The sequence below is a fragment of the Pantherophis guttatus genome, chromosome 1 (assembly GCF_059756535.1).
Source record: "Pantherophis guttatus breed Tessera chromosome 1, ASM5975653v1, whole genome shotgun sequence".
NCBI classification, from domain to species: Eukaryota; Metazoa; Chordata; class Lepidosauria; order Squamata; family Colubridae; genus Pantherophis; species Pantherophis guttatus.
This window is the reverse complement of record NC_142063.1, coordinates 241,969,534-241,990,036: the sequence shown is the minus strand read 5'-3', so window position 1 is coordinate 241,990,036 and position 20,503 is coordinate 241,969,534. Positions and strand designations below refer to the sequence as shown.

The following is a 20,503-nucleotide window of genomic DNA, read 5'->3' as shown; positions in this document are numbered from 1 at the left end:
TATTTGCATGTGGTAAATTGATGGAATCTTTTCATCACCAAATGATCAGAATCAGGATCAATTAATTAATTACATTTTTATCTTGCCGGTCTTATTTTATAAGTCACTCAAGGCAGTGAACATACCTAAAACTCCTTTTTCCTCCTATTTTCCCCACAAGGAGCAAACCTCGTGTTGAGAGATACAGTAGTGACTGCCTTAAAGTCCCCCCAGCCGGCTTTCATGCCTGAAACAGGACTAAAACTCAGTCTCCTGATTTTAAGGACAGGGTTTAAAATTATGAAGGAAAAAATAATCTGTGTTATTGGACATGATGCTTTATTACTCTCATATCCCACTTCTGCCTTTGGCACAAGTATCTGATTGGCTAGTGCACAATTCAAAGGAGCATTATTGGATCATGCTTGGTGAACCTACTGCACTTCGCTTTACATGGCAGATCATATTAAACTGGAGAAGCTAAGGTAAGTACAATTTCTATGAAAAGTGTTCCAACAAAATTATTCTTGTTGGGATTTGTTTTCCTTGCATATTAAAAGATAAGACCATCTTTTAAGGTTTTCTATTCAGTTAAGTCTGTCAATTTTATTTCAGTTCTTACATCCTTAGGCTTCTGCCATTATGTCCTGATTTAGTTCAACTTTAAGCTTTGAAGAGGCAATAATTTATATCTAGTTTGTGATACAAAATTGAAAGAGAAATGAAACCAGGTACCTTCAAAATGCATGTGGTTTTTTTTTAATGTCCAGAGTTCATAATGGAAAAGCATTAGAATGCTTTTCTTTTCTTCTTCTTCTTTTTTTGCAGAATGAGATTAAAATAAGAATAGTTGATTTTTTAAAGGACATTAACCTTGCAAGGTTTCAGCAGAATATATTCCCAGATTTCTCCGCAATGTATTTTTTGAAATAATCCCTCCCTACCACTTTTAATCTCTTGAAAAGGCTCTAAGGCTGGCAAAGGTGGAAGGAAAGAAAGAAAAGAGGATGACTAGCAGTAAGGTGGATGAATTTAGTCACAGTGGAGATGAATGCACCATCAGGAGACTTGAAACAACAGGTTAAGGATAGATCTGCTTAGTTAAATATATATAAATATATATGCATATGGTTGATAAGATTCAAAAACAAGCTGATGGCACATAATCAACTAACCTCTTTTAAAGCAATGAATGCAGGGATAAAGAAAGTAAGAGTAACAGAGTTGGAAGGGACCTTGGAGGTCATCTAGTCCAACCCCATGCTCAAGCAGAAGACCTATACTAGGGATTCGAACGGCCAACCTTTCTGATCGACAAGCTCAGCATCTTAGCCACAGCCTCCATTTTGCCCAATAAAGAGCTCAAGTTGTGATGAACCAATGCTCCGTGTCCAAAAAAATCTTTTAAAAATACGATAAGTTCTTTTACACTTCCTTTGTCAAACAATACCAAAAAAATAAAATAATTGAGCATTAATTTATGCTTGTGGGATGACGTGCCGCGCTGTCTCTTGATCCCTGGGTTTTGTGAGGTGCCAGGAGAATTGGCGGAGCAGACTGGCAATCTTGTTCTATGCTTAAAAGACCCAGGTTATTTTCTCTGAGATTTCCCCATTTTGAAAAAAAAAGGCAAACGAGCTGACCGACTGCAGGCTCATTTTCTGCACCAGGGGTTGTATTCCCAGTCAGAATGAGAATATGTGGTTCAAGATTCATGTATGGTAAATCTTTCTCAGCTCTTTTCTTTCCCCTAGCTACAAAAGCCCATGCATTCATTAGGGTTAAGCTCAGGCCTTTTTCCTCATTTTACCTTTTTTTCAAACCACAGAGCTATATTTAAAAATCCAAATGCAGGTTTGACAGGCAGACCGCAGCCTGTGTGTTTTTTTTCAGAAGTGGACACTTCATGCTTATTCATGCACAGGATATGGAATTCTTTGCATCTTCGACTTGAAACAAGGAAACCTCCCCATAATAAAGACCTGATCTTGGGAAGACAGCCACGCAGGCAATTTCCAACACAGAGGATTGCTATTTGGTGTCATGGGGAGTCAGGAGTTGCCATGGAATCCATTTGCTTCTAAACCAGCTCCTCCTGCTGGAATACTTTCTCATTATCATTTCTGCCAGGAGCATTAAAAAAAGCCAAGTGGAAGAAATGCTGGGGTAGAGCAAAGTCACTCATACATCTGGAATGAGTCTAGAAATCTAAAATCTACATTCAGAGCTAGTTCCCAGCTCCAGGTCAGAAGAATGCAAATGGCAAATGTCCTTTGAAGTCTTTTAAAATCATTATCCCAAAACTTATAATAATGCAAAGCATAAACAATAGTTTATGCCAGATGCAACATTCTTTTTCTCAAGAGAATCTCCTCTTAGATGGCCTGGACTTTTGTTCCCATTTTAAAGCTGGGGAACTGAGGTTGGAAAGCAATGGAAAAAACACCACGGTAAGAACTCAAGTTTCTCCTATTTGTGGTTGATTGTATTAATTGCATTGTTCATTAATACAATTGATGGCTTAGCGTAAGCTCTGCACTCAGGCAAGTGTTGTTTAACCATAGTTACATACTGATATGGCATGCTATTGAATAGTCACATTTATCTGCGTAATAGTCATGATAAGAAGAATGCATTGTCTGTGATTGGGTCAAAATCTCCCAATAAAATAAGGCCAGGTTTCGTCAGTTTCCACTAAGCAATATTTTCCATTCCAAGGAGCAACTTAAAGATGCTTTATTATTATTATTATCATCCCTCTGGACAATTTACACAATTAGAATTCTTTAGCTTTAGCATTGAAATTACAGCCCAGCTTCTTGAACTTGGAGATATTAGGAGTGTAATTCAGAAGAGATCAGGTACTTTAAAATACTATACTATTAAAGCCACTGGGACATGAAAACAGTTTTGGATAGTTTAATGTCTACAAAGATTATAAAGTATAATTAAAATGGGGTTCCAAATTGGAAACTAGCTGAGGAGAAGGATTACATCCTAGGCTTGCAGTCCTGAAGCGCAGGGATCATCCCAAGCTGTGGACATCTTCCAGAGTTGTTCCATCAAGGAACGATAAAAACAATTTATCATTTCTCCATTCATGGGGGGAGTGGGGTTTAAAGCAACCTTTATTCTGAAAATCCAAGTGGATATACGTTATATATATACTATATGTTGGAAATATTCAGAAATACTTTCCCAAGTACCAGTGACAAATTTAGAAGAAAATAAAGCATGAGATGATTGCATAACTCTGAATAACTGTATTGATTTTGCATCTCTTTTACATCACACCAGAATTATTTGCCCTTTTCGGGTTTCCTGAAAACCTTCATTGATCATAGGCAGTTTCTTTTCTTCTGAATATTTCAAACCATGTTTTCATCCCTCTGTTGTATGTAGTGCTCATTTTTAAGGTTTAATTGGAATGCCAAAAATAGCAGCTGCTGATGCTACCAATATTTTTCTTCATTTTGACACTTTCTCAGAAAATGCTAACCTTCAGAGGTAGATATGATGAAATCCTTCATATTTGTCTACAGCCATTTATTGCCAGTTAGATTTGTTATTGTGTATTTGTTAGGGAAATCAACACCCCTTCCCTTGCAATATTGACTGGGATCCATCCCTGCCATTTCTCTTAGTTGTTTACTCTCTTACTGGCTACACTCACACACTACTTTTTATAATCACAGTTAGGATATTTAGCAGTACACATCATATTGCTTCATCTAATTTCTCTTTTTGTCCCATACACACATCTATTCACTGCACACGTAACTATTACCACTGCAATATGCCCTTAAGAAAAGATAGTTTTGCAAAGCAATTAGGCATATGACTGTTAGAACCAGAAAAGGAGAAATAAATATTTCTAATAATAATGTGTTTGATCATTGTGATTCACTCAGCACCATTAGAAACAGGAGGCATACAAGTTTAATAAATCATCATTACCCTCATCTCAGGAAGACACAAAAGCCCTATACCTCCTTGTTAGAGTGCTGAGGTTTGTGTAAATTTCTTGCTAGTTAATAAAAAGAAAGGTGACAATGCTAGAGAAAAGGAGAAGAGTGTTTTAGCATATCTAAGAGGGAAGACAACACATTCACTAGAAATGTGACAAACCCAGGATGGAATCAATGCGCCAGAAACCACATTTGTAACAGCAATCTCTTTTGCCAACATGAGGAGGAGTGAATAGCACTTAAGTCAAGAGTGGGGATGTGGTCTGAATCTTTAGTTAGTGGGGCTTATTATTAGGAAAGGGGTGCCTATCAGGATTGTAATCTGGCAGTGCAGTTTTGTACACATCAAATCAAAATATCATTCTACTGAATTCAACCTATTTCTTGGTAAATGGGAAAAGAACTCCAGTCAACATTTGAATCATCCTCACTTACCCAAAGCTTGTGCTTAAATAAATGAGTATTTGGATCCCAAATCCCTTCTCACTTTCATAGTATTTCCAAAGGGCCTGCCTGGTTCAATGTGTTGGCATACACACATCTTTTAAGTTCCTAGCTTTTAAATCTAAGAAAACTATATTTTGTTTTACTTGTGGTTTTATTAGAGTTCTAGAATTGTTATGAATTGTTTTCTATTCAATCAGAAAAGTGAGCTATATATTTTATAAGTACAGTAAAACGGGGGAGAGTCCATTTCTAAAAGGGATTAGAATGAGGTTCCTCAATAGACTGTAATATAAATATTCCATTTTATTTACTATACAAAGACAAGATTCTAGAAAAAGTCTAAGCATCCTGGTATCTTCCAGGCATTATGTATATTGCTGGTGTGCTCCCATAATCCCTTGCCATGCTATCTGGAGTTTATGGGAATTGAAGTCTAAAACATTTGGACATTGCCTTATTCTTGTTTTTATGTTATATGGTGACCTGTTCAAACTAAGCAATTTAATTTAAAAAAGAGGCAATACAATACAATGGTAGTATCTAAAAAGACAGATTATTCTATCCTAAAGAATATGCTGCAGAAGATAATAGTAATTTGATTAGTTTACACCACAATTTATAATTAAATTAATTACTGAAGGCCAACCAGCAGACTAATTTAAAGCATAATTGATTTCTTCATAATCCAATATTTCAACGGGCAACTCTGTTAAAAAATAAAATCTGTTTCCAGTAGAATAGGCTAATAACTGCATGGACAAATCTATGAAGTTTTCTTGGCTTGCCATTTCTGTTTTTAAGAAGTTTGGCAACTTCTGGTCCAGCCTATAGTCTGGCAAGTTTTTGATGGTCTCCTATCAAGCATTAGTCAGGTCCAAACCTACTTAATTTTTCAAGATCAGCAAAAGTTGGTCAGGTTTTGCCAACTACATGGGTTCTCCTGAATTGTTAGATAGGAAATCTGTTCAAATTCACTTTGCTGGGGCATTCTCACTTTAGAGAGCTCACTCAAACACACACTGAAGGTATATAACAGCCCTCAACAGAGGAGGATGAATCCAGAGTATTCTGAGATATTTCCTTTGAATCCAGTTCCTCCATTTGTGGAAGTGTGTTTTGTGCATGTTAGCTTGTCACATGAAGATATTTCCCACTTTACTTCAACAAGCTGACATCAGTGATTCAGTCGCAATGCTAAATCCCGCACCAGAAAGGGACTCTGTAATTTGCCCTTTCTCCAAATCAAGTCCCAAAAGAACAGATTGGAGGACTTCCATTTCCTCAAGATACCTGTAAGCTACTGCTTAATTTCAGTGGATCCAAATCTTGATATGAAGCATTTCATGAATTGTATGGATTTCTCCTAACTGGGGAAAAAAGCTTATCCTGGCATAGTTTGTAGTTAAGTGTGAAGAATTTAACTAAGGGAATTTCTGGGCTAGCAGGACTCCAGGCCAGAAGTTCATTAATCATATAGGAGTGAGTTTACAGGATCAAGAAAGATGGGAGAGTATTTCAAAACAAGCAATGGTCTTCCTTCCTATCATTATTCCTTAGCTAGGAATATCCAAAAACTGAGAAGCAATAAAATGGGAGAAGAGTCCCAGAGACTCAATTTATAATCCAACCAGTTCCTGTCTCCAAAAGTGGTCCACCAATGATGGATAAGCCACTGCTTCTCTCCTTGCCCAGACAGGTATCTTGTATTCAAGGACACAGTGCCCATTTTGCAGCTAGTGCTGCTATCGCCTTTTTTTTTTTTAATTTGATTTATATGCCACCCTTCTCTGGAGACTCAGGGCAGCTTACAATGCGTTAAGCAATAGCCTTCATACTTTTGTATATTTTATACAAAGTCAGCTTATTGCCCCCACAAACTGGGTCCTCAATTTACCTACCTTAGAAAGGATGGAAGGCTGAGTCAACCTTGAGCCTGGTGAGATTCGAACTTACAGTAATTGCAGACAGCTGGTGTTAATCACAATGCTATTAGTCTGCTGAGCCACCAGGCCTTCTTCAAGCTAATGCCTTAAACTTGGAACTACAATTCCCATTGGCCATTGAGAACACTGGAGGGCTTGGTCCCTACATCACTGCCTGAATGGATAGATGCTGCAATCCAGGGGTGAAATCCAGCAGGTTCTGGAGGACCGGTAGCAGAAAATTTGAGCAGTTTGGAGAACCGGCAAATACCACCTCTGGCTGGCCCCAGAGTGGGGTGGGAATGGAGATTTTGCAATATCCTTCCCCCAGGAGTGGGATGGGAATGGAGATTTTGCAGTATCCTTCTGCCACGCCCACCAAGTCACGCCCACAGAACCGGTAGTAAAAAAAATTGGATTTCACCACTACTGCAATCCTTATATCCCCTTCACCTAATTGCGCCTATAATGCGTCTCCCTTGGCTCTTTCTCCTTCCCGCCACTCTCAGACTTCCCGGAGGCCAAAGGAAACCGCTAATTTCGCACAAACACGTTGAGTCCGTTTCCGGCTTTCCTACAGAGCCGGCAATGGCGGCGGGGCCTTCACAGCCGCGGCGGTAAACTTCCCAGCGGCCATTGGGATCCGCTGCTGCTGCCAACAGGCTTGGAAAGAAGGCCAAGCCGCCGGCCTCGGAGGCATTTTAAGCGCAGTGTTTACTTCAGAATAAACGTATTCTAGGCCGCTGGGCACCTGCAGATTTGTTCCGGGGCTGAGTGGCGCTAAAAGAAGGGGGGGGGAGCCTCGACGATGTCTCGCCACAACCACGGCCCGCTGTGGAAACACTAGAAATCCCGCGTGGGGAACCGGCTTTTGAGGCACCGACCCATCCGGCGCCTTTCAGGACCTGCTTCTCGCTCCCTCGCGTGTTTTTCCCCCCATGTGTCTGCCGAGAAGAACGACCGCTGGGAGATTTTGGAGGTGTTTCGACGCCGGGACTTGCCCGATTTCTCCTTCGGGATTCAGAATCAGATTGCCGGCAAATCTAGACGGGCCAACGCTTCTCCGGCCTCGCCTCTCTCCTCTGTTTCTTATACACCGCTTGATTCTGCTTTCCTCATCGTTTCATTTTTGCAACGGGTTTAAAAAAAAAAAAAGAGGTTGCTAACAGACGGAGCGTAGCAGAGATTTGTTTACATTTAGCGTGGGCCGCAAACTGCCAAGATGCTGTCAGATGCTAATCGTTTATTTATTTACTTCTTGCATTTGTGTTTCGGATTTGCTTCTGAGAGGCTCGAGAGACCCGACCGAAGGGTCTCCCTTCATTTTATTCTCACAACAGTTCTGGGAAGTCAGCTCTGGGTGTCCAATAGCTTTTTAATCGGTCTCTCCGATCCAGATCCAAAGCTGCAAATATACTGACTCTTTTACTGTGTTTATTAAAAAATCCCGTTATGACAAACGAACAGGAATAAGCATGCATTAGGATTTTTGGCCGATGGAAAATCGGACTTTCAAATAAGTGGCTCTAAAATCCAGCCATCCGTACCTTTTTTTTTAAAAAAAAAATCACATTTGAAAGGACACGGCGGGAACTGCGTTCAACTTGGGAGTAGGAACACTTGTTGCAACCACTTGATGGCATTCTGACTTCAGATCTTTGAAAGAACAATGAACGTCATAGCCGAAGTGATCGGGACTATCTTTAAGCAGTATCGTTTAGGTTGGAAAAGAACCCCCCCCCCACAAACCTTACATACACCATTCACAATCAGGTTTTTTTTTTTACAGTGGGTGCTTGAATAAGTCACATTTCCTTGGGTTCACATAGCACGGTGAGCTACAAATCACAGGTCTGGGTTTATAAAATACCTTAAGCCGAAACAAAACATTATGGCTTAATGTGTGTGTAAAGCAGATCCTACACGCGCGCGCCCGCGTGAACACACCTGGTGTTCAAGACCAAGCTGGGCCGAATGGGAACCTTCGCTTCTCGTTCTCACTTAATGGGGTATAATCTTACTTGGCGCTGGTCAACACCAACGAATTCGGAGAACATCTGCACCTCACCTCAAAAGGCATCCTTCCGCAATTTCTAAATCTATCAGCTATTGTGCAAAACAAACGCCGGAGTAAGGGAAAGGAATACCTTTTGAAGCTACTCTACCTGGTAAGCAGATCCTCCTCTATTCAGGCTGGCTCTCATCAAGGACCTGGATCCTCGAAGTCTCAAAACTCACGAGGGTTTTGAGCCTTTCAAACCTCCTTGGACCGGGGCCTGTGGCCGTCCGCTCCCTTCAAAACCCGAGCAGATATTTTCAACACATCAGACAGGAGGCTGCAGGAAATTTTCACTACAATGTTCTGCGCTAGATTTGCGTTCGGAGATGCTAAATTTCCTTACAATCAAGGCGATCCTATATCCACGCAGGGGAGCATGCGAAGATTCATATTCGGCCACAAGACAACGCAGTTTATGCGCATACATGTGCGAGGGTACATTGGTCTTTGGATTTATTTTAATTTTTTAACAATTCGAGCGATATTTGAGCGGAGGAAGGCGAAAGAGCATTTTGAGAGATCTGCAGCGTTGCAAAAGCAAAACGATTAGGTTTTTGCAATCTTGCCGTTTGAAAAAGAAAAGTCGGATTTAAACCCTGCATACTTAGCGGGAATCAATTGCATTCGATTCAGTGGGATTTTTTTCCCCAAGAACCAGCAGCTCTCACGAGTTGGATGAGATTCTGTCTCCAACTTTCCAATACTACATTTCTTTCTAACCCGGATCGCTACTCTCCTACCTTCTGCTTTTAAAGAGGGATAAAGTGTGTATGAAAGAGTTTGGCTGTTCTATTGACCTGAACCCCCGTTTCTGCCAAAACAGATTTTTTTCATTTTATTACACCGTCAAGCCTGGCGGAATTAACCACCCGACTGTGGGTGGGACTGTTCCTGAAATTGAGAAGAGAGGCTTTTAATGGGTGCGTTGGGGAAGGTCGAGTTGTAAAATAGCCAAAATAATTCCTGTTATATTCCCTATTCCCCGAAGAAGCATGTTAAGTACCTCAAATCCAAATTCAGCTAATAAATAGAAAGGCGTTCTGCAGAAAATTTCTTTAACGGCATATTTCCAATATTGTGGAATTCATTTCCGAGTACTTAGGATCGGATTCCTTTGAACAACTCGAGCTGCGGAACTAATCTCCGTGTTGCAATCTCTGGGGTATTCAGTTGGACGAAATAACTTTTAAGACCGTCTTAGATTTCAAGTCAACATTGATACAGGTTTTTTTTTTTAAAAAAACTGGCAAGGTATAAAGACCTTGCAAAGGAATGGCTTTCCACCACCAAATATATTTAAACCCCGGACTCCGTGATTACTTATATTACACGTGTGCATTCTTTTCCCCGTTTCCTACGACGATAAGTGCAAGTCGCCTGACCTGCAAGACCTAATGGAAACTCGATATTTACTCGCGGGGAAGCGGACATTTTGGTACAGGTTTAGAAAAGTCTTTTCTACAAACTTTTCCCCGTCCCCTCTTGCCAGAAGTAAAGGCTTTTTTTAACTGAGCAGCGCCTTGTAGGAGAGAACAGAAAGACCCGCTTGTTCCCAGTTTGCTCCGTTTCCCGGGACGGGGCAGTTCCTTAGCTTCTTTCTGGGACTCCGCAGAAGAAGCGAGCCAGGTGTCCTTTCCCACGTCCACTCGGGAGCCGAGAGGTCACAAACTGGACGCAGCTCCGGTGTTTTCAGGCCCTCACAAGGGTAAAAAGGGGTGTGTCCAGAAACGGGTGACGTGACTCCGCCGCTCAACCAGTAAGAGGCCGGCCCTTCGGAGCTCTGTTCCAATAGGAAGCCAGCTTGCCGTGTGAGTGGCATTAAGGCCGGGCAGACTGAAGCAGGGCTGAGAAATGAAGTTAGGTAAAAAGCCCTTTTGGCTATCCAGAAGTTTATTAGGCATTTCTCAGCCTGAAAATTAAGGATTCCTCATTAACTGTCGCTTCCTCTCGATTACAATCCTGGACGAGCCGGACAGCAACGCTAGAGGATGAGAAGGCACAGATCCCCACTTCCCACCCGTGGGAGAAGAACTTTTCCACCTTTGACGGATCTCCCTGATCTTTATTAAAGTCTCGCTCGCCACTGTCACCTTGGGCTTGGGGAGTGCAGGTAGGTGGAGGGGGCGGCAGTTGGGGGAGGGAGAAACAGGAGACACCCGGAGGCTGCTGCGGTGGGAGGGGGGACTGGGCGGGAGAGGGAAAGTAACTCTTGTCTTTGGATCGGCAAGGAGTCACCCTCGTTCTTCTCCTGGGCGGCTTGTCTAGCTGAAAGATGCGCTTTTTGGCTCCACGTATCTCTGCACAAGGGGAAAGGGGGGAGGGAAGGCAGGCGGGGACCCTTTTAAAAACTTTCACACCGCAAAAGAGCGATTTCGAAACGGGGGTGAATGGAAAACGCCGAGCGGTAAGCGGTCACTTTGCTCTATGCTTCGACTTATGGGATGGGAGGGAGGGAGAAGACAGGTATTATTTACCAAAGGGATCGCCATCCTCGAGGCGTTTAAATCGGAGCTCCGGGTTTAAGTTGGGGTTCGTGATAATGACTTCCAAACGGGACTTTGGCCAAGGCGTAAGAAAGTTGACTAGCAGATCAAGTAAGGCGTAAGTGGGGTTTGTGGATGGAGAGTTTATGAGGAAGTGGCTGGCTTACAGTTTAGCTAAACGAAGCCGACCGTCCCTCAAAGAAGGAGTGGCTGCTAGAAGGAAATGGGGAAATTATAAATTGGTATCTGAGCATTTTTTATATATAAACAGACGCGCGTGGTCATTCGAATGGGCCCCTTTATCTCCTTATAACTTCTTTATGTATAAATTACATATCGCACGAAGCCCATCTCTGCTTAACATGGAGAAAGTCCAGAGGGATGGGGGGCTCTCCTCAAAAATTATTGCTGTGAACATTCTTTTCAAAACTCTGGAGCGACCCTGAAGGTTATTTGGAATCGGCCAGATGCGAAGCCGCAGTGGAAAGAGACCTCATTTTCCGACCCGTATCAATTCCCTTCGGTATTTCCGTCCGGGAGCCTCCAAGGGCCTTTAAATCCCCTCGACTTTATTCCTTTCCAGCCGTTGCTTAAAAGCAACAGTCTCTCTCAGTCTTCCTTTCGCAGCCTTGCGCGGCACCTATGGCAGAATCCTATGTTGACTTCTTTCAAAGTCCCCGTAATGTATTCGTGGGCTTAAAGAATGGGCGAATGGATTCCCGCTTGGCAGATTTTATCAAAAGAGGACCCTTGTCAGAATATTAACCTTTGACTTTTTCTGTCTCCCTCTCCCGCCGCTATTGTCTTCACAGCTGCTTGAAGGAAGGGGGCCTAGGTCGGCCGATTGCCAAAGGCCTGCGCCCCGAAGCCTGGAGATCCTGAGAAAGAGGAAGGGGTGCCCAAAAGAGAAGCGCTATGAGGTCTCCTGGGCGGAGGAGTTACTTTGGCCAACAGAAAAGGAAGAGAAACGCCGGGGTCCTGGGCTAAATTTCTGAGAGTCAACCACGCCTTTGGGACTCTTTCCTCTGGATTCCTCTCTTGGTGGGTTCTCTCGGCGGCTTTGTTGAAATCGAGGGTTTCATATAATGCTGCTCCTCAGCTGGTAGGGCCGCTCTGCGCTCGCCTCCTCCCCACTTGAACCCCAGCGCCGGAGGTTTTGGAGAAATGGCTTAGACTAGGGACGCCAAGCCAAGCGGAGCTGGCCATGCTTTGCTGGGAGTGATCTTTCTTCTTGGATGCATCTGCGGAGCTGGCCTGGTCGCAGAGAAGGGGAAAGAAAGCACCATGAAAGAGAAATCCAAAAATGCTGCCCGAACTAGGCGGGAGAAAGAAAACAGCGAATTCTACGAACTGGCCAAGCTTCTGCCTTTGCCTTCGGCTATCACCTCGCAACTGGACAAGGCCTCCATCATTCGGCTCACTACCAGCTACTTAAAAATGAGGGTGGTCTTCCCGGAAGGTAAGTAGCACCCCTCCTGAGCCTTCCATCTCCCTAATGCCTTGGGGAGAGTGGAACCAATAGGGTTATTCTTCCTGGCTGGGCCAACTTTCCGCATCTTTTGTTTACTCAAGAGAACTTCCAGAGCGACTGTTCTTAGGGCAGAAGTTGTGTGGATTTTGCAGGAAGTTCTGTAGAGACTTTCCTCTTTTGTCTGCTACTTCTTCTTCCTCCTCCTCCTCCTCCTCCTCCCCCTCCTCCTCCCCCCCCAAACCTTTTCCTCTTTGGTACATAGGGCCTGTTTGGCTGGGGGAACCAGAGGCACCTTTGTCAATGAAGCTGTGAGCGCAGCTGCCACTTCCAGTGACTAAAACAAACCATCCCACTCACCCCTCTGCCCGGTCAAGCCACGTGGATTGCCCCAACGGGCATCTCCCTCATATTTACAATAGAAAAAAATGGGGAGGAGGGAAGAAGGAAGGCAAGAAATTAATACCAAGTTAAATATTGATCCAGATCCTAAGCCCTGGTTTCTATTGTGTGGACCAAAGCGGCACAACTCCAAGTGAGGGAAGAAAGAGATGAATAAGAAAGAAATCTCAAATATGAATATGTATGAATGTGGCACATCTGGATCGAATATCCATGATACTTTGGAAACCAAGTAGAAATTACAGTCTTTACCTGGGTTCTGCATCCAGGTGATTGGGGAAATAAAAACCTTCCTTGGAATAAGGCCTCTTTGGCTAGGAAAGTCATATTTCATCCCTCAGATGAACATGTTCTTATCTTTAGGGTGGGAAAACACTGTTGTCATGCCTGGCACAGGATGGAAATCAAAACCTGAGTGAGAAAAAGTCAGTAAACTCCACACTGAAGAAAGTGAGGCCAGAAACTGGAATATGAGGCACTTTTTTTTCCTCCTCTCCCAGCCTTTAAAGAAAAAAACAAATCCTTACAAGTAGGTAGGTAGAGCATAAAGTCTAAGGAGCTTTCATACAACTCTAAGGGTTTTCTAGTGAAATCTGAGCAAGAGAATTTTCTTTTGCAGAGCCCAAATTCTAACTATCTCTATAACTATTACTGTTTCCTAGAGTAAAGGTCCCAAGAGTAGTTCTGTAAAACTAAAAAAAAAAAAAAAGACGTTCAGAATTTATCACATCTGGAAGTCTAATGAGACAATCCTATGTAGATTTATCAGGAAAATTGATGTAGGATTAACAAATATCTCAGCAGATTTAATTTTTTCAAGGGTTTTGTGTATTGGGATATGTAAGTACTTTAAAATTTTATTCTAGCTAGGGATCGGAAAAAGTCAGCAAAGATGGGCTGGCCATTGAGGCTTGTAGTTTTTCCCAGTGGAATTTATGGACACATGTAATATTATAGATACAAAACAATGTTATGAACCAGAGTAAGAAAACAGTAGGAAGAGATTTGTATTTCCACATCTGTTAATGAAAGTGAATTTTCAATCAATTTGTCAAGTTAGAATTTAATAGAAACTGAATCTTTATCCTATTGCCTTTGAAGTTTTTACAAACCCTTTAAAATGGAACTTCTTTCCAAGTAAGCTTGTGATGTAAACATAGAACATATGTATACATCTGGGATCAGAACAACAAAGTAACTAGATTTGGGACTGGGGTTTTTTAGCTGTTTCCCGATTTGACGATGTCCAATACAGTGTATTAACATGACAGCCAAGCTGTTTGCACGGCAGGAGAGCCAGGTTATATTTCTTTAAGCCCTACTGACTTCAAGAGCAGCAGAACTAACCGCTTGCTTGAAGAACCGCACTAAAAGGAGCGCGGGGAGGGAACAAGCGCTTGATTTGAGCTGGATCGTGACCAGCGAAAGATAATGGAAAGGGCTATTATTGCCATAGGTTTACTTTGAAATAATTCACTTTGAAATAAGGTTCCCGTTGCATTCCAACAGGGTGTTTTTTGTTTTTTTTTTTTTTTGTTTTTTGTATGGGGTAGCCAAAGATTTCGAGAATTCGTGTATTTACGGAGGTTTACAACGCGGGGATCAGCGGGATATAAAAGCAAACCATTTGTTCGCAAGGAAGCCTCTTTGCTTTCAATGGAAATTATCTGCGGGTACCTTTGGGCGCGCTTTAGGGAAAATGGAGCATTTCTTCTACCTGATGCTTCCACCCAGAGACCGAAACCTACTCAGCGGTGACCGAATTGCGCTGTCGCCTTGGGAAAGCCACCCAGTAACGCGGCATTTTAAAAAAGACAGGCTGGGGAGTTTTAGCGTTAGGTGCCCTCCATCCGGGGAGAAAAAACCTTTGAAAGAAAGCGCCGGCAAAGGCATTGAAGATTTGATTTTTAAATATATTTCTCTTCGGAGAGCTTTGCTGGAGGTCACCTTTCAGGTGAACGTAAGCGGGATGCCGTTGTTGTGACGATTATTATTATCATGATTATGGTTCGTCGCACAGCCAGCCAGATGTTTAGACTGGTTTTGGCATTTTTGTCGCGAGGGAACGGATGGAAGGGAGCCAAACGGGTAAGAGCCGGTGCAGCTTCTCCAAGACGATTAGCCGCGCTTTTCCCACCGCTTCGATCTCGGCGGGCTACCTCGAGTTCGTGCTTCGCGGCGGATCTGCTCAATTACCCGCACCTCCCTGGCGGGCTTGTTCGATCAGAAGCAGCATATGGTGCGGCTAGTGGCCTGCGAGTAATCAGAGCGGCCGGAGGAGAAGGACTCTCCCGTCTCTGCTCCTCTTGACTTGGAAAGCCGCCGAATATCTGGGCAGGAAGGGGGTGAAACGGGCTGGGGAGGAGAGGTCAAGCCTCAGGGGGATTAGCGGCGGCCAAGTACAAGCCGCTGGACTCAACGCGCACGGGTATGGAGCGGTTATACTGGGGCAGCCGGAGAGCCGCTTGCGATGCTGAAGGCGCTTGGTGGGAAGGAGGCTGGCTAAAAATAAACGGATTTCTGGCGGTATTTAGAAAGAGGGCATGCTGTGTACGCAAGTCGAGTTTTCAGAAAGCGGCTCCGGCTTTTAAAGCGTTCGAATCCCCTGAAATCTATCCTGGCCTGAACAAGTCCCTCCTTGGCTCGGAAAGCAATCGCCGGAGGTGGCTTCTGTTTCCCCTCCAGGTAGTTGTGGCACCTTCTTTAGGCACCCTTTCCTGCGGCCTGCCTCCCTTCCGATTCTTCTTCTTCCGGCCCGACTGCGGTTCGATCCCGCGTTTACCTTGTGGATCTTGTTCTTAAGCAGAAACGGTCCGGCAGTCCTCTCCTCCTCACTCGCCTCCCCCTTTTCAGGGCAGGCTTCTTTAAAACCCGGGGTCCTCCAGGGATGCCAGGCTAGGCCATGCCCGACCGGCAGGGAATTTAAACCACTCACCCGGAAAAAAAAACTTCGAGGACTAGAGAAAAGAAAAGGCGGCGGGTTGGATCAGCGGGCAAAAGCTTTGATTGCCTGTGTAGGAATCGATACGAGCCAAAATTGGGCCAGGAGAAAAAGCGACACTGAATATTAGATTCTAAACACGCACCTGGATCTAAATCCCATTGATTCCCAGGCAGCTTCCTTGCTTTTCAGCAAGCGGGTAGGATCCTCACCTTACAGACTGAGCCTTCCAATATTTGCTCAGTGCTAAATCCCATCGATTTCAGTGAAGCCTATTTATTTCCAAGGAGGATCTGAGTGGCAGCTGCCTTCCGGCTTGTTTGTAAGAGCCTCACCTATTTACCTATGAAGTAAACCCCCTCGCTTTAAACCTACCTAGGGGATAGAGCAAGCCCCTTCCGGATCCCCACACAGCTGTATGAGAAAGGAGGGGATCTCGGGGGAAGGGTGAGTTAGGCGCCAATACAACGCTACAGATTGTCGAAGAAGAAGAGGCGGGGGCAATTTTGATTTAAAAGTTCTAGATTCACTCTTTTGGGGATAGTGTCGCCTTCTTTCCTTTTCACTCGGGTTCTTCAATCACTTGCCAAATACCGAACGATTTGAAAGCCAAGCACTCTTCTTCGCTCTTTGTGAAGCCCCCACTTTATAAAAGGCAGCAAGGAAGCGGGCGCGGGGGTGGGGGGGCGAAGTCGTTTTCTCGGGTTTGGGCTGAAACGGACGAGAAACTTTAAGATTGGTGGTCGGGAAAGGGTGTGAGGGAGGATGTTCTAGACTCAGCGAACAACGGTGGATTGCACTTACTCATAAATAACTTTCCTTTCATGATCCCCACTCCCACCCCAATTGGGATTTTTATGTAGTCTCTAATACGGGTTGGCGTTTCGTGATCCTCTTGGGGGGAAGGCTCCTGATTATATTATGCGGGGCGGAAAAAAAGGGTCCCTAAGGGCCTTTGATTTTGAATTCCTTACCGATGTTGGAGTCACAGGGAAATCGGTCCCCCACTCTCCCCGACTGTGCAAAAGCGAGGAGGTAGGTAGATTTGAAGGAGTCGGTTGAAGAGAAGGGCTGATAACCTTCCCAGCGAAAAGCTGAGGCTGAAAGATGGGGTGAATGTCACAGGCTGTGCCGCAAAGGCCGAGCTGGGTTCACTTCTCTCGCCAGTCCTTGACTCGGGCGGGGCCTGCTCACCAAACTATCCCAGGGATCAGAGAGTCCTTCGCTGGTTGGCATTGGAAAGGGGAGATTTGAAAGGAGTAAACCGCAGCGGAAGGGACAGGAGTTCTCGTGAATTAGAAAGTCACCTAGTCCTAATCATTTTCGTCGTCGTCTTCCTTCTCCCCTCTTCCTCCTCCTCCTCCTCCTCCTCCTCCTCCTCCTCCTCCTCCTCCTCCTCCTCCTCCTCCAAAAAACTAGGAAGAAATCTGTGGCTCCTTTTAAGACTTCCACTTTTATTTTGCCACAATCTCCCACAAATTCAGTTCGCTCAATATAATTGATATCCCCCAAACTGTAGATACATCCGTTTTCTGCAAATGGGCAGCATCCATTGTGCTAGGAACAGGGCCCTAGGGTTATCTGCTAGTGTTTTAGAGTCATTTCACAATTTTTTTTTTAAAGGAAGACAAGTCAACAGTGCGGTTGCACTGAAACCGCATTTCTGTATCCCCTTTGCTTACTAGGAAGGCGTGGTTTAATACTGGCAGGTATGCATGTATAGAACCCACTGGGTTGTCCCTTTCTAAAAATTAAAACGTGACAATCCCACGCAGAAAAATATTAAACTGGTTCCGTGGAAGGCACATACCGGTGTGGAAGGTGCATACTCCTCTCTTGCACAGCCCCGGGTGGATATAGAGAGGAGAGTTAGCGGCAACTCTTCCTCGTTTACCACGTAACCCGGCCAAAGTCGGAGGACAGGCTTCCTCAATCTGCTTTCGTGCAAATGTGCGTGGAGGGTGGTTCATGCACCAGTTGGGGACGATGGGAGCTGTAGCCCAACGCATCTTTAAAGGGCTCCAGTCCAGATCGAAAAAGGGTGAGGTAGAGTGCGCACAGTGGTCTGTGTTAAAGCTCCTCCACTTCTGGGGTGATAACCCCGAGGGAAATGGGAGGTGGAGGGATGGAAGGAAAAAGCGGCCGTGGGTTGGCTGCTATCGTGGGAAAGAGGTAGACAGAAAGAGATTGGGGGGGGGGCTTTATTTTCATTGCTGAACTGAGGAGGGGGAGTTAAAATGCTATTTTCGGGGGAGGGGAGCGCCCTTCAAATATTTGGATTTTGCATCCGGTCTGCTGCTTCCACTGCGGAGAACTACAGAGAGCGCTAACAAAAACTGACTAGGTGGCTCAGTGGCTAAAACACGGAGCTTGTGGATCAGAAAGGTCGGTGGTTCGAATCCCTAGTACAGGTCTCCTGCGTGTGCAGGCGGTTGGACTAGATGACCTCCAAGGTCCCTTCCAACCCTGTTACTCTTAAAAAAAAAACGTCCTTTGGAGATCCGGAAGGTTTTCGAATCCAAGCAGGAAGAGGAAGGGGGTGGGGGGTGTGTGCGATGCTGGACCTGCAACCGCAGGAGCCTTCCACCGCGGCAGGAGTCGTCTCCCAAGCAAATCGCTCCCAAAAACCGAGACCGCTGGCTCCTCCAAAGGGAACTTTTGCTTTCCTAGAGCAGATGATGCCAATCTGGGAACACCTGCAGAAAGCGGGCAAGCGTGTGTGAGGCGACCCAATCTTGCCAGGGGAGGAATAAAAGAGTCCGCGGTTGGGCTGCTGAGATAAGGAAAGCCTGGGCAGGCAGGAATAGGGAACCGCTTCCTTTTTCATCCGGTCCGGGGACTCAAAAGCTGCGCCCAGAATTCCCCCCCCCCTTCCAAGTGAAGATCGGTGCAGGTTCTAATAAAAGAAGTAACAGTATCAACAACGTAGGGACGTCGGCTAGCCCGACTCTCCTCCGGAGTGCTGAGAGAAACTGGAGAATAAAGAAGGAAGTTATTCTTGCGATTGCTTCTGGGAGTTTTGTTGTTTGTTTGTTTAAGAAATAAAAAGCTCAATTTATGGTGAAATAACAACTCCTGAAGCTACTTTCCATGCGATTTTCAATGAATATCACCGAGTTCCCATTTAAGTCTAGGGACCCGGTGATTGGATTTATGGGTTTGACTTGCTTTTGCAATTGTGGTGCCCTTCCCTTGATGCGAATATGCCCCCCGCTAGTCCAGAAATAATAAAACTTTGCCAAAAACCGTTCTGTCCTCTCTGAAAATAAATAATTAAACTGGCGGATGACACCCTGTTTAATCACTGTTTGTTTTTGTTTTTTTTAAAGAAAGAAATAAAATTGTAGTAGGCTTAATTTGATTCCTGAAGTGACTGACCAGGGTAACGTATTTCAACCGCACATCTGCTCAGAAATCTCAAATAAGTTTTTTTATTTATCTCTCTTTGCTCACTTAAGTGTAGGCCATTTAAAATTGTTTTCTGAAATTAATGAATGAATGAAAGCGGCTTAGATTTTCACCACTAAAGGCATCGTTATTTTCAGAGACAGAAGAAAAGGGAAGCAAGCTTCGTTTCCCATGTGGGTGATTGAATGTTGTTTTTCTTGCTGCTGGGAGAAAGGGTTGAGCCTCGGGTTTCAGTGTTTATTTTCTTACAGACGTTTTTCTCATTTAAGCTAACCTTTGTTTAATTCCAGTTTTGATCTGGACTTGAAATGTGAAGTGCAGAACGAAAGCCCTCCCATAACTGCTACAGAAGTAGATTTATGGAAAACAGAGATCAGATTGATTGGCAAATTGTGTGTGTGTGTGTGTGTGTGTGTGTGTGTGTGTAGGGAGGGACTGAGCCTGTCTTTTGCCAGAATGGGTTTTTAAAATTATAATAAAATTCATGATCAAGGTAGCAGATCATTGGTCCTGTGAAAATCCTACATGGTGATATGCTTTTGCTTCTGATTTTCCCTTGATGGATGTTTGTCTGAAATATGAAAAATGTCTTTTCCTTTGTTGCTGTTTGCATGAAAAATCTGAGTAGCATTTTACAGCCCAATAAAACCTGTGTACGCATTGCCCTGGAAAAATATGATTCTGATCTCTACCGGTAATAACAACCCATGATTTTACTCACAGCAATCTTTATTTCGAGAAAGCTGCTTTTTCACAATCTGCTTCTGTTTTTCTTTTCACTAGACGTGATAAACTATGGTGCTCATCAGATTTCTGCATCAGAAAAATCAAACTGCATGATTTGTATAATTATTGATACGTAAAAGTAAATTAATTATTTTATAGATGTACACTAGAGAGCCTAACTAATTATTTACAATTAGAATTGTAATAAATATTTTGCGATTTAATTGATCACTTTAATAATTTACAGTTGTTTGTTTTGGGGGGAAATAAGGCATATTTTCTTTAACACAGCAGCCAGGCGCTGTGAGCACTGAATAAGAAACTGAACTGCAGGACAGGGAATGAGCATTTGGTTTGGCAACCCCCACTTTCAAAGTGGTGGGGATTTTGCTTTTTTAATTTAAAATGCCCCCTCCTCCTTTTTCAAGGCCACTGTTCATTTATGGATGTGAAGACTATTTTCAAACTAGAGTAAGAACACATTTAAGTAAACAACCAAAAAGGATAAATTGAATGGCATAAGCCTTGCATAGGAGATTAGTTTCCGTTTCAGTCCAGATCTGACTGCTTTGCCAAAGGTTTAAAGAGATCCTTTTCCTCCACCTATTTTTTTCCTGCCCACATTTCAGCAGAGATAGGTATCTAAGGACCAGGGATGCCCACAGAGCCTGGTCAAAAAAGTCAAAATGGCAGCTACAAC

At 43.8% G+C, this 20,503-nt stretch overlaps 1 protein-coding gene across 2 annotated transcripts in view; it reads left to right on the top strand.

Moving 5' to 3' along the window:
• Window positions 1–782: 782 nt before the first annotated feature.
• The window catches only part of SIM1 (SIM bHLH transcription factor 1), an 88,728-nt gene continuing 69,007 nt past the window's right edge, over window positions 783–20,503 (top strand). For both annotated transcript variants that reach the window (XM_034409063.3, XM_034409061.3), the window contains exons 1-2: window positions 783–10,485; window positions 11,671–12,317. In XM_034409063.3, coding sequence (XP_034264954.1) covers window positions 12,143–12,317 — 175 coding nt within the window. In that variant the 5' untranslated portion in view covers window positions 783–10,485; window positions 11,671–12,142. The remainder of the gene's footprint in view (window positions 10,486–11,670; window positions 12,318–20,503) is intronic.